The 14,647-nt window shown below is 44.3% G+C and overlaps 1 protein-coding gene and 1 pseudogene across 2 annotated transcripts in view; both read left to right on the top strand.

Moving 5' to 3' along the window:
- Positions 1 to 14,647, top strand: part of lsp1a (lymphocyte specific protein 1 a) — a 346,256-nt gene that overhangs the window by 161,837 nt on the left and 169,772 nt on the right. The window contains exon 1 of one of the 2 annotated variants that reach the window (XM_080190300.1): positions 6,083 to 6,434. The exons of the other annotated variant lie outside the window; for it this stretch is intronic. Within the exon in view, the coding sequence (XP_080046426.1) occupies positions 6,376 to 6,434 (59 nt within the window). The 5' untranslated portion in view covers positions 6,083 to 6,375. Of the gene's footprint in view, positions 1 to 6,082; positions 6,435 to 14,647 lie in introns of those variants that run through there. 2 annotated transcript variants of the gene reach the window in all.
- Positions 5,304 to 5,500, top strand: LOC145343650 (ATP synthase subunit epsilon-like protein, mitochondrial pseudogene; annotated as a pseudogene).

Raw genomic sequence — 14,647 nt, forward strand, 5'->3', positions numbered from 1 at the left:
GAGGAAACCCATGCAGACATGGAAAGAATGTGCGAACTCCACACTGACAGTGACCCAAGCCAGGAATCGAAACTGAGTCCCTGGCACTGTGAGGCAGCAGCGCTAACCACCATGCCACTGTCCAATTAATAATTGTCACGGGAAATGATTGAGCCTATGATCAAGGGATTTGATTTGATTTATTATTGTCATGCAGTGAAAAGGATTGTTTCTTGTCCCTTATAAAGACAATGCATACCGTTCAGTGAGAAGGAAAGGGGAGGGTGCAGAATGCAATGTTACTGTCACAATCCTTTAATCTCTTGTTTGATACCAGGGACAGTGGAAGTACTGCAGAAAGAGGTGATGTGAGGGGGTTGCTCCTACTGATTACTCTCAGCCACCATCCTATTCCAAAGTAACAGCATGTCATGAAAAAGGCAAAAGAGAGGGCTTGAGGCTGCACCTGCACCTCATGGGCACTGGTGAGGCTAAACCCCTGGTGTATTTTAGTTGTAGGCATATTTGCAGAAGGTGGCTTGCCTCTACATCTGACCTGTTTGCTGAAAAATGCCTCAATGGACGCGTAACCACCCTTGCAATGGAAATGCAGACCTGGCTGCACATGCCCGGGGCAGAATTGCTTCACCCCCACTGACCACCTCTCTGCCACCATCCCTTACCACCTCACCTCTGCCCCAATCTGGAAATTTCCAGTTGACACCTGATCACAGATTTGAAGGCATTTAAAGAGCCTTATTTAACTATCAATCTCTTGCGGCTGTCCCCTCGACTTTCAAGGCAAGTCGAGCTTCCCGAGAGAACAATGTCAGGAAGTCTCTTTGCATGCCTTAACATCTCATTAAAAGGCCACCTAACAGGAGTTAAATTCCCCGCTAAATTAAGTTCCCTGCCAGCGAGAATTTGGAAGGTACAGATTTATAACTATACATTAGTGGACACCTAGCAAGTTTCAATTCTTCCTCAACTTTGAGGTCAGTCAGTGCTGCTTTTGTCTTCTTCATAAGCTCACTCATATTGACACCCTCCACCTTCCAAACCCCCTCCCCCCACATCCCCACCCACCCCCCCCCACACACATCTCCCATCCTACTTCCAGGAAAATGACCTAAGATGGGATGATGCTAGCAAACTGACATGCCAATAGCTGGCATGGAATTCTGCACAGTGGCACTGTGGCACAGTGGTTAGCACGACTGCCTCACAGCGCCAGGGACTTGTGTTGATTCCTGGCTTGAGTCACTGTCTGTGTGGAGTTTGCACTTTCTCCCCATGTCTCCATGGGTTTCCTCCAGGTGCTCTGATTTCTTCCCACAGTCCCAAAGATGTGCTGGTGAGGTGCACTGACCTGAACAGGAGCCAGAGCAATTAGAGGAATTTTACAGTAACTTCATTGCAGTGTTAATATAAGCCTTACTTGTGACTAATAAATAAACTTTTTAAACCTACCTGCCTCCATGCTCCTCTCCACTGGCACCTAAAAATCCAGCCTCAGGCCTCTTTCATTCCATTTTCTATTGAATGGCTTTGGCATGTCCTGCGGCAGATTCTTCTTGCTGTTGTCATGTTCATTATGTTAGCTATTAGGTTTTATCATAAAATGTGCGGGTTAGACAGATTGGCCATGCTAAATTGAGCTTTAGTGTCAGGGGGATTAGCTAGGGTAAATACGTGGATTATCAGGGTAAATATATGAGGTTATGGGATTAGGACTTGGATGGAATTGTTGGTGGTGCAGGCTTGATGGGCCTAATGGCCTCTTCCTGCACTGTGGGGCTTCTATGATTCTATCCATCATTTTTTGTTGCCCCACTCTGAAATACACATTCAAAGTGGAATCTTCCGGTCCCGCCCAGCAGCAGGATTTCTGGCCAGCGGGGTGACATCATTTACCTTGAGGCTAAAAATCTACTTCCCAACAATTAGGCTGGACTGTTGGAATTTTGTTCCCTAGACTTTCAAGGCAGATCGAACTTCCCGAGGGAACAATGTCAGGAAGTCTCTTTGCATGCCTTAACATCTCATTAAAAGGTCACCTCACAGGAATTAAATTCCCCGCTAAATTAAGTTCCCTGCCAGCGTGAATTTGGAAGGTACAGATTTATAATTTACTTTAGTGGATGCACCTAGCAAGCGTAAATTCTTCCACAACTTTGAGGTCAGTCAGTGCTGCTTTCGTCTTCTTCATAGCCTCACCCATATTGGCACTGGTAGCAAAACCTAAGTAAAATTTATTTATTAGTCACAAGTAGGCTTACATTCACACTGCAATGAAGTTACTGTGAAAATCCCCAAGTTACCACACTCTGGTGCCTATTCGGGTAGACTGAGTGAGAATTTAGCATGGCCAATGCACCTAACCATCATGTCTTTTGTGCTGTGGGAGGAAACCAGAGCACCCAGAGGAAACTCACACAGACAAAGGGAGAACATGCAAGCTCCACATAGTGACCCAAGCCGAGAATCTAATCTAGGTCCCTGGCGCTGTGAGACAGCAATGCTAACCACTGTGGTGCAGCAAAAGCTGTGGCAAAGCTGGAGATGGATGGCAGAATCGGTGGGAAAGGAAGACAGGCTGTCTGGGACATGTTTAGAAGGGTACCCTGGGAAAGATAACAGACTAGCATTCCCAGCTTACAGTGAGTGAATGGATATGCAGCTGGAGTACTGTGTGCAGTTTTGGGCGCCGTACTTACGCAAGGATATTTTGGCCTTGGAGGGAGTGCAGAGGAGGTTTACTAGGCTGATGCCGGAGTTGAGGGGGTTGAGCTATGAGGAGAGGTTGAATAAACTAGGCTTGTACTCGTTAGAGTTTAGAAGAATGAGGGGAGATCTCATTGAGACGTATAAGATGATGAATGGGATGGATAAGATAGAGGTGGAGAGACTCTTCCCGCTCAGAAAGGACAGTAGGACTAGGGGGCACAGCCTCAAGATAAAGGGGGGGCAGTTCAGAACAGAGTTGAGGAAGAATTTCTTCACTCAAAGGGTGGTGAATCTCTGGAATTCTCTGCCCGTTGAAGTGGTGGAGGCTGCCTCGCTAAATATTTTTAAGACGCGGGTTGATGGGTTTTTGATAAGAGAGGGGATTAAGGGTTACGGGGAGAGGGCGGGAATGTGGAACTGAGCCACGACAGATCAGCCATGATCTTATTGAATGGCGGGGCAGGCTCGAAGGGCCAGATGGCCTACTCCTGCTCCTAGTTCTTATGTTCTTATATTCAGTGCCCTTTAAATATGGTGCCTGAACCTTCAAACTCATGAGGTAACAGCAGGCAGGGGGTGACTCCCTGTTACTATCAACCCCACGAGATTCACCATGCACTGCATGGATGCATTTTTAGTGAGCTGAACAATACAAAACCGCATGTGGTCAGTATCCTACCCCCTCCCTAGCAAGAATCACTCCCACATCTGCACCCGCAAGCAAACGTCAGGGCCGGAAATTTCTGGCCATTCATGGCAGCAGGATTCTCCGGGTCTCAACTCAGTGAACAGAGATTTGACTGAGTGCCAAATATTCCGTCCTCGCTTGCAGCGAGGAAAAATTACGGTCAGAAAATTAAGACGTCAGAACGAAACATTCCCTCGTGAATGAGGATGAGCAGAGTTTTGGCAGCAATACTATCTACCCTCTGCTTCCCATCCCTAGTTTCATTTAAAAATACAAGAAGAATATTTTTATTGGACAACTTACATATTAAAACACTTGACATAAAGTTCCCTGACCAACTCTATTTGAACCAGGAAACCAGGAGGGAAATAAAATCAAAGTTAAACGGTGAAAAAAACTCACCCTTTAGGTGGAATTTGATGCAATCTATTTACATTCTAGGACAGCGATCAATATGACTGTTTTTCAAAGGAATTTAAAGATTTTCCTGCTCTGTCTCGCTTGTCCTAATGGCGTAATTTAAAAATAATAAATACTTGTTTTAAAAAAAATTCTACAAAAACAAGGTAAGTCTGCAGGCACGCAGTAAAGGAAAGACATACGACTCCAGTGTCATGCCATGTCTGACCCAGCGATCCTACAGGCTGATAAAGCCTTACGTTCTTACAGAGCTGACTGTGCAGAGAGACAGGCGCTCGCCTGGTTGAGTGGTGACCCTGCAGTGTAATCTTTGCCTGACTCACAAAAACACCCCCCCCCCCCCATTTTAGAGAAGCCCTCTATCTGAGTGAACTCTTGTTATCCTTACCGCAGGAGTCAGGGCAGAGAGTTCGAATAGCAGTGGGGGCACAATCCAGGCATGCCAGCTAGGTTGGGAGGGTGTCAGAGATCTGGAAAACCTCATTATGCGTTGTAAATCAGCACCTCTCCCCCCCCCCCCCGCCCCCAGCCCCTTGTTTGCCTCCAGAAAAAATCCAACATGTCAGCAACAGGGAATTACCTTTATCTTTCAGTTTGAATAGCTGTCATCTTGCTATGGAAACTATATTATCCAGTGCTGCTGGGTTACTGGGAAAGGTCCTGGCACATCAAGCACGTGTGCAATTCTCAGAGGAGAAGAGTGTGTGCGGTTAACTTTCTGGAGGGAGAGGAGCTGGAAGTAGGTTATCTGGCAGAGCTCGAGGTGTCGCAAGAGTCTCCCCCCACAACTTGGAGGCACTCAGGGCTGCCAACTTCACAGGACTGTTAGGAGTCCGATTTATTATTTGAGAAGGGCGAAAAATCACAGACGTATTTAAATACTTAAATCTCCGCAGGAGCTTTTTGCATTTTAGTGCTTCTGTAGTCGGATCATGTGCGATTGACGTCAATCCTCCAGCTCCCCATGTTTATATTGGCAAAAGCTGAGGCCTTATTCCAAACAGTAGAAAATGTGGGTCCACTCTACCCACTGTGCCACCAGAATCAGGGGAACTATGGTGGGTCGCGCAAATGGGAGCTTCATCGTCAGATGTCACTCTCGCCCCCAAGCCAAATTATGCAAGCTCTGGATACAATAAGAAGTACCTGTTGTATTTATAAGAGCAAAGTAGCTCAAAATAAGTTGCATCTTTAAAACAATGAGCCTCACACAAAACAAAAGTAGTGTACAACATAGAAAGAGGCCATTTGGCCCATCATGTCTGCCCTGGCTCTCTGAAAGGTCGATCCAATTAATCCCTCACTTGGATGGCACAGTGGCACAATGGTTAGCACTGCTGCTTCACAGCACCAGAAACCTGGTTTCGATTCCCAGCTTGGGTAACTTTGTCTGGAGTCTGCATGCTCTCTACATGTCTGTGTGCGTTTCCTCTGAGTGCTCCGAATTCCTCCCACGGTCTGAAAGACGTGTTGGTTAGGTGCATTAATCATGCTAAATTCAGGGAGCGCAGGGAAGACGGTGGCGTTCTGGAGGCAGACTGGCCTGTTACATTCAGTACTTTCGAATCTGTGCACAAGTGGTGAGGGTTGCCCTAAAACCCCAGTACCAAGCAGAGGCCAAGAAAGCAGCAGATGTAAATGTCAAAGTCAACAAGATGAAACAATGATAGGACCTGAACATTGGAATATGAGAATTCCTTAGCCCATCATCCTGAAAGATGGAACTGCGAATCTATTTGAAGACCAAATGCTAATTAAAAATATAGATTCTAAAAAAATTCTCCCATAGTGTACCCGAACAGGCACCAAAGTGTGGCGACTAAGGGATTTTTACAGTAACTTCATTGCAGTGTTAACATAAGCCTACTTGGTGATACTAATAAATAAATTTAAACTTAAGATCTATGCAATTAATCAACTCCCCTACTCTTACACCCCAGACCTGAATATCTTTCCTTGTTACTGTTGAATCTGCTTAAACCTGGTGTTGTCAGACTTCTTACTGAATCTGCTTCCACCAGTGCATTGCTTTTGTTATATAAAAGAAATTCTCAACATCTCCCCGCCCTGGATTTGAGTGAGACTGGATGGATGTAAAGACAAGCGATCACAAAATCAGTGTCTGAGTGTTAGCTCCGAGAGGAGTGAAATTGGAGCTGGTTTTCTTTGTCTCCAATATTAGGTGGAATGTGGTATCGCCTGGGCTTTTTTTTTCCGTTCTCTCTCCCTTGCCTTCAAGAAGGTCACATGGCCTATGTGGATTCGGGCAAGGGAGGGAAACGATGCAATCTGTGTTAGCAGTACTGAATGAGAAACACATGCAGCATGAGGGAGTGTGGAGTTACTGACTCTGTCTGATTTGCGGGGCTGTACACAGAGAGAGAGAGAGAGAAAGAGTTGGAGGAATTAACACTGCAGTTTTGCACGGGAAACCAAACAGGAAAACTTCAACCACTCAACATTAAAAGCCACAAGAGGAGATACATCCAGTTCTGAACTAAGAACAAGGAGAGAAGCCTTTTTTTCCTCCTTTTGTGTTTGTATGATTTATACTGAAGGATATGACCAGTGCAGTCTTTAGGAGAGGATCCAGTAAAGAGGGTTTGAAAAACCTCTTGCGGTGAGTGAAAAACATGCCTGAGGGAATCATTGCGTTCCGTTTTTGTAAAATCACTGTGCATGGAGTTTTTAAACATCTATATTTAATATGGAATAAATTGCAAATCAGTGGCACCTTATTAACATAAGAGTTATCCAATTCTGTGCACTGTAGTCAAATTGCTTCTATGGGTTTGGCAGTCTAAGTTTCCTTTGTACATGATTGGATTCGGAATCACTTCAGGAACAGTGAACTGTCCATAATAAAGAATCCGACACAGTCACTGCATGGTTTATGGTATTTTTTTCGCGTTTGTAGATGGACAAAAAGCTGTTTGAATTGGTGATTTTTTTTTTAATGTGGTAGTATCTGATTCCCAGGGCTTTTGACTTTTGCAGTTGCCTGGCAGCTGAATAGTGCAGTGAGTCAAAGGCTCTCCACTGAGCTTATGGTTGTTTCAGCTTAGCCTTTTAGACCGCAGGATTTTCAGTGGGGCGAATTGATCTCCTCACTTCTGCTTTTAAACAGCTTTAAAACCATTCAATCTTTTAAGGGCTATCACCTTTGTGAATAAGTGGTGACAAATTTGCGAATTGATTATGTTAAAGTGCACCATGATCTCGCATGGAATTATCGTGGGCAGAACGACTGCATCCTCCCTGCAGAAGAAGGTTTGAAAACTTATTTTCCCCCAAGACACAGCCCCTTGAATAGAAAATCAGTGATCTACAATCCTGTCCTGTTTTCAGTAAAATCCTAAGATACGTCCGCTGAGGATGCTGAATAATGAATGAACATGTGTTTGATTTATTATTGTCACATGTATTAGTACACAGTGCAAGATATGGTTTCTTGCACGCTATACCAACAAAGCATACCGTTCATAGAGAAGGAAAGGGCGCAGAATGTAATGTTACAGTTATAGCTAGAAAGATCAACTTAGAGTTGTGAAGAATAACTTTTTTTTACCCGGAGGTCTGGAATATGCTGCCTGGGAGGGTAGTGGAGACAGGTTGCCTCACATCATTGTAAAAAAAAAACTGGCACATCATAACATTCAGGATTATGGGCCAAGAGCTGGCAGATGGGATTAGAAACACCTGAACTCCCATCTAATGTGCCATTTATGGATTCAATGGGCTGAAGGGCCTATTAAGCGCTATATGATTCTGTTAGGATCGACACAGTGGTTAGCACTGCTGCCCAACAACGCTAGGGACCTGGGTTTGATTCCTGGCTTGGGTCGCTCCTGTATGGAGTTTGCACGTTTTCCCCATTTTGAGTGGATTTCCTCTAGGTGCCCCGGTTTCCCCTCACAGTCTGAAAGACGTGCTGGTTAGATGCATTGACCTGAACGGGTGCGGAATATGATGACTAGGGACATTTCACAGTAACTTCATTGCAATGTTAATGTAAGTCTTACTTGTGACTAATAAATAAACATTTACTCTAGGAAGAGTCTGGCAGCAGGGAAGAAGCTGTTCTTGAGTCGGTTGGTCTGTGACCTCAATCTTTGTATCTTTTATCCAATGGAAGAAAGTATGCCCAGGGTGCTTGGGGTCCATGATTATGCTGGCTGCTTTTCCAAGGCAGCAGGAAGCGTAAACACAGTCAGTACATGGGAGGCTGGTTTGAGTGATGGACTGGGCTTCATTCATGACCCTTTGTAGTTTTTGTGCGGCCTTGGACAGAATAGAAGCCATTACCAAACTTTGATACAATCAGAAAGAATATGTTAGCTAGCTTTTAACTTTCTCCAATTGACTTGCTTCATAATCAGATATTTTTGAAAATTGGATTTGTGATAAATGCAGCACACCTGAAAGTGAGTTCCATATTGGAATCTACTTAATGGGGGTTAAGATTATAAAGTGTGGCTGGGTGATTTTTTGGGAACAAGTTACAGGCTGGAATCTAACCCTGGCATACAGATGATTTATGTGCAGAATAATTGCTGTCTGAGAGGGAGCGAGAGGCTGAAATCTTAGGCAAGTGGGTGGGCGTGCATATTCTTGTGCAGCATAATGATACTTCTAGTGATTAACAGACTGCAATCTAACCGCGACGTTGGGATGAAGTGCCAAATTGTATGTGTGAATATGGTTACAATTTCACTTGAGTTATGTTGTGTTAAAGATTGTCACTTTATGTTAGCTGTTGCACATTTCATGCTTTTGATTTGCAGTGACATTGATTCGAGATGATTAGTAAAATGGCACTCAAAGGATTATTGAGAAAATGCAGATTGCAAATTAAGAAGGCTTATTTTCCCCTACTAGTTTAGTGTGCAAATGGACCAAGGACTGTACTTTGTTACTCTGGATTTGATCTCTGGTCTATGCTGCATGGTTGATCTCGGCTTCAGTGGCAGTTTGGAGCAACAGTTGATCTTCATGGTGGGGGTGGGACAAATTTCCATACTAATTTGCTCCAAAGTGGTATAAAATGACCAATAGCGTGCCGCAAGTACATGATGTGGGAAATAGATAACTGTGGTACATACTGCAGGGAAGACTACTTTGACATTGGAACTGAGGTACACTATTGGGCAGGATAATAGCTGAGCAGAACAGAAGGAGCGTTAGACTGTGCCTATCAGTCTTGTAAAATAACATTCATTTGTGGAACAAGATGGGTTGTGTCAATGCCACTATTGATGGATGGGGGAAAAGCATTTTATAATTAAACTAATTTGGAACTTTCCTCATTTGTCACATTTGGAGATGCCCCAAGCATAGCTGATGAGAATAATCAACTGTTGCATTATGCCTGGTGCTGTGCAGCTAGGACTGGGTTATCTTACCTGGGTAGAATAGAATAAGCTTAACTTTGCATCTAACTACTTGTCTAATGCCTCTTGAGTATTACTGGGTAGTAAAAGAGGAAAGTGTTCCATGTCTGCCTCTAACACCCTTCACTATCGTGAAACCTAAGACTCCAAAAAAGTTGCTGCAGTTTATGAACTGTTACTCTGTCAGCTGCAGGCTTTCATGAGAGCAAACTCTCTCATCACCACACAGTACCACTAATAATATGCCAACATGTTGCATTCATGTGACACCTTTTTAATATAGAAGGCATCCCACGGTGCTTCAGAGGTGTAAACTGACTTCCTCAGTGTGGTATTTGGCTTGTTGGCGTCAAATGCTATTTCACAGCATCGAGTAAATGATTATTGCATTTTTAAAAGCCCCTGACACATGGATTTCACGGGGATAATAGGACAAAGGGCTTCTGCATAATGAATGGAAAAGAAAATGGTAATTGCTGTCCTACAAAAACTGCAGGAGAGCAATCCAATAAAAGAAATCCTGAAGTAAACAACCCCTTTCAGATTCAGGAACTCTAATAAGGACTCTGTGGTTCCAAACATTTTAGTCTATCTGCAGAATTAGAACTTCTTTGGTAAATCTGCTTTTAAGAAATTCTGACACAATGATGTTAGTATTCTTTATCAATGCCAAGAACTCTTAGCCTGATTTGAATGAAAAGCCTACAGGGTGGTATTAAACTTTGGAATGCATCAGAAAAAGTTGAAGCAATCAATAACATTTTTGTGCCTATGTAACATTCTGTGAGATCCAGACACACCAACTTAAATGTTTCAAGGACAGATGCTATTTGCTGACTAGCATGGATCAGAGACAATAAGGTTTCCAAGTCTGATCCTTGATGAATTAACTAATCTCGTCTCTCAATTGGTTTCAGTGAGCTAGTTCAGATTTCCCATTCCTGACTACTTATTCAGTGACTCCTGCTAGAAAATATAAATGAATTAAGCAGTCTGATAAGGAAGGAGCTGTGGTTAGCTGTAATGATCCTGTAATGAAAAACAGCATTGGCTTCTCAATCCCTTGGATGTAAAGTGGTTATGTGGCTAAAGTATCAGGGAATATCCAAAGAATCGTGACCTGATGAGAGTTAGACCAATGCAAGGACCGGGGGGAGAGAGAGAGAGAGGGAGGTGGAATATAACTTCATTTTATTTGAGTCACTATGAGAGAGTTTCTGCACTGATGTAAATGTACACAGGGCAGGACTTTCTGCTTTCAAGAGAAAATGTCTACATTTCAGTAGATATGAATGTTCATATCTGGTGTACACTTGTTAATACACACGCACAGTGTGACCAAGGGTTCCAGCCCCTCAGTAAATTATGATGGGAGGGTCTTTGCTCTTTTCCCATTGCACCTCCTTAAGGCAGCTGCCCCAAGCTTTATCGGGTGCCCTGGCACATAGCCCTGGACCTTTTGGAATGAGCTAGTCTGCCACACCTGGCCACGGACACACTTTGCAGCAGAAGACCAACAAGTCTTGAGTGGAGCAGAGAGCTTCTTTTTGCTGAGGTAGTAGTCCTCCAGCAGTTATGTTTGCCTCGGTGCATGTTCTGGGAACAGTCCTTAAGCGCTCGAGTCCTTCAGTTTGGAGCTGCTCAGGATGAACCTCGACAAAAACAATTGCTTCCATGTCTGCTTTGCAAAGGCACATTCCAAAAGTAGGTGGGCAGTGGTCCCTTCCTCACTGCACTTGCCCCAAGGACAGCATCTGGATGGAGCTGAGACTCCAGATGTGCAAGCAGCATCTGACTGGAGGACCCTTCTCGCCCTAGCCAAGCTATGTCCTGATGCTTGTCTGCAAGCTCTGACAAGCTTAAGTTTAGTTATTAGATTCACAGGTAGGCTTACATTAACACTGCAATGAAGTTACTGTGAAAATCACCTAGTTGCCACACTCTGGTGCCTGTTTGGGTACACTGAGGGAGAATTTAGCATGGCCAGTGCACCTAACTAGTACATCATTTGGAGTGTGGGAGGAAACCAGAGTGCCCAGAGAAAACTCACACTGACATGGGGAGAGCACGCAGATTGTGCACAGTCACCCAAGCTGGGAATTGAACTCGGGTCACTGGTGCTGTGAGGCAGCAGCGCTAACTACTGCCAATGAGGCGTTTTGCCAAATGACTTTGAAAGTCTGCTCTGGGAAATATCTGACAGGTTCCTGCACAGGCCCAAGGATGTTGTGTGTTGATGTGTGCTTGATGGATCGAAGGTGCTTTTTATTTTATGTAAGCTTTTCCAAAGGGGATAGCTGGGATAGCACGTTACAAATGAATGCAGTTCTCGACAGCAAAATCACCGTACCCATCTTTCATAACAGTGGGGACAGGTAGAACCTCAGCATATAGTTAGACAGGGGTGAGAATTTAACATTGATCAGGTGGGCACATGCCTGACCTAGAAGTGTGTGAAATTATGTAAGAAGACATCAGACATGTATCCTGACGTTGTGCAATATTTTGATGTGTGAATGTGAGTTGGCAGTGTGCCTGCTGACAATTAAGGAGGCAATTTAGCTCATTAAGGGGTCAATTAAAAGCAATTTTACCTGGCCCATCTGAGTTGACAGGCCGGTTGGCTTTAGGAAGCCTTTACGTTTTAGCCGCAAACGTGGGATGAACTGTCGAGGTGAAATAAAATTTATATGGTGTCTGGGGACTGATGTTTCAAAGTGCTGCCTGGACTCTGCTTGCAATGTTTTTTCACTGGAGTTTATTTAGTACAGGTCAGCAGCTCCCTGAGACAGCTCCGTAGCGATTGTCCCCCTGAGGCAGCCCATTAGAAGTGCCAGCCCACACTCTCCCTTTTTCTCAGAGGCACTCTTCCCCAGCAGCGCTGAGCCTTTCCCAGCACATGTTTCATGTTGGCTGCCCATTCATTGACCAAGCACCGTGAAACTGTGTTTCAGGACAATTGCAGCCGGACGTGCATTTTGCACCCGCTTCCGGGCTCATCGAGTGTGTGTGCCCGATGGGTGAAAAATTCAGGCCTTTGTGTTGGCATATCAAAGGGCTACGCGAAGCTTGAAGGAACCGTACACAAAGTCAGGGTGAGATTCTCTGGCCTCCTCTCAGCGGCAGGAATTGGTGCACTGTTTGTTGGCAGAGGGATCCTCCGGTCCTGGCACTGCCAATGAAAATTCCCAATGAAGCTGACCCATGCTGTTGACAGAACCAGAGAATCCTACCAGCTTGAATGATTTGATTTATTAGTTTCACATATATTAGTTTACAGTAAAAAGTATTGTTTCTTGCGTACTATACAGACAAAGCAAACTCTTCATAGAGAAGGAAACGAGTGTGTACAGGATGTAGTGTTACAGTCATAGCTAGGGTGTAAAGAAAGATCAACTTAAAACGAGATAGGTCCATCCGAAAGTCTGAAGGCAGCAGGGAAGAAACTGTTCTTGAGTCAGTTGGTATGTGACTTCAGACTTACGGGAGAAGGTGGAAGAGAGAATGTCCGGGGTGCGTGGGATCCTTAATTATGCTGGCTGCTTTGCCAAGGCAGAGGGATGTGTAGACAGTCGATGGATGGGAGGCTGGTTTGCGTGATGGATTGGGCTACGTTTGCAATCTTTTGTAGTTTTTTGCAGTCTTGTGCAGAGCAGGAACCATCCGAGCTTTGATACAACCAAAAAGAAAGCTTTCTATGATGCATCTATAAAAGTTGTTGAGAATCGTAGCAGATATGCCAAATCTCCTTAATCTTCTGAGAAAGGAGAGGTGATGGTGGGCTTTCTTAACTAAAGTGTCAACATGGGGGGACCAGGACAGGTTGGTGATCTGGACACCTGATAACCTGAAGCTTTCACCCACTTCTACTTCTTCCCCATTGATGTAGATAGGGGCATGTTCTTCTTTATGCTTCCTGAAGTCAATGTCAATCTCCTTCATTTTGTTGACATTGAGGGAGAGATTACTGTTGTTGCACCAGTTCACCAGATTCTCTATCTCATTCCTGTACTCTGTCTTGTTATTGAGATCCTACCCACTAGGGTGATGTGATCAGCAAACTTGAAAATCGAGTTGGAGGGGAATTTGGCCACACAGTTATAATGGCTTAAGAATTCCGATCTTGGTCATCCAGATAAGAATGATGTTGCTGTTGGGTATGTTTTCCCAGCTTTAACTTCAGATTTTGTATATTTTGTCCCTGCGTACGTAGTGCGTATTTGATCTCTGGACAAAGCAGCGGAAGATGGTTTGGTCCTCCCTGGAGTATAGCAGTGAGTTATTGGTCAGATCTTTGCCATGTACAGCAATATCACTTTGCACATGATGCCCTGGCCCTTACCACAGTGAAGAGGGTGATTTTTCTCCCACAAGCTGAGAGTTTTATTTGACCTTTTCTAAACGCTCCTCCCAGGCTACTTCATTGATACCTTTCGGTACTTCAATTCTAATCAAAAAAGTCAATTAAAATTAAGCCTAGTCATTGTCCCCACATGAGGGACAAACAAGATCCAAGCTGACAGAATGAGGCATTGCACCCCTCCCAGATTTGATCTAATGTTTCATCTTAGCCAAAAGACCGAGATGGCTTTGAAAAATTGCATCATGTAAAGCCTAGGTTTGACCTTGTTGGCTACTCTGACCCTTTACTCTACCCTAGCCCTGGGCAAAGTACAATGACAGGTGTTAGCACACCCCCAGTGTAATGGGCTGGCTTCATCCCCTGCCTGATCATGATTTCACCCTTTTGGGCCTCAATCATTTCCTCAGGACCCTCAACTGGACTTGCCTAATGATAAAGGAACCAAGTGTTGTTCCCTAAGAACATGTTTTCAGCCAGTTTGAACTAGTTACAGATGCAGATCAGTCTCTGATCAGACAGCTGATCTGAGTTGAAGGCAGCAACACCATCCATTTTCAAGGTCTAGATACTTTGCAATATATGCTACAGTATAATTAAACCCGTAGGTGATCTGAATCGATTGTGGTCATGTGCATAGGTGTGCTTCATGTTTCTTTTTATTCTTTCATGGGATGTAGGTGTTGCTAGCTGGGCTAGCAATTGTTGTTCATCCTTGAACAGATGGTAAACCACTATCTTGAACCGCTGCTTTGGTGTGGGTACTTGCACAGTGCTATTTGGAAAGAGTTCCATTTGACCCAGCAACAGGAAGGTGCAGCGTTATAGTTGCAAAGCATGATGGTGAGTGGCTTGGAGGGGAACTTGCAGGTGGTAATGTTTTTATGCATCTGTTGCCCTTGTCCATCTAGGTTAAAGATGTCAAAGCTTTAGAAATTGCTGTTGAAGGAATCTTGGTGAGTTGTTGCAGTGCAACTTGTGAATGATACACACTACTGTTGGTGGTGGAGGGGGTAAATATTGAAGGTTGTGGGTTGGTTGCCAGTCAAGTAGATGCTTTGTCCTGGCTGCGACCCAGCTTGT

Source organism: Carcharhinus amblyrhynchos, chromosome 6, assembly GCF_965287045.1.
Source record: "Carcharhinus amblyrhynchos chromosome 6, sCarAmb.v2.hapA, whole genome shotgun sequence".
In the NCBI taxonomy this organism is placed as follows: Eukaryota; Metazoa; Chordata; class Chondrichthyes; order Carcharhiniformes; family Carcharhinidae; genus Carcharhinus; species Carcharhinus amblyrhynchos.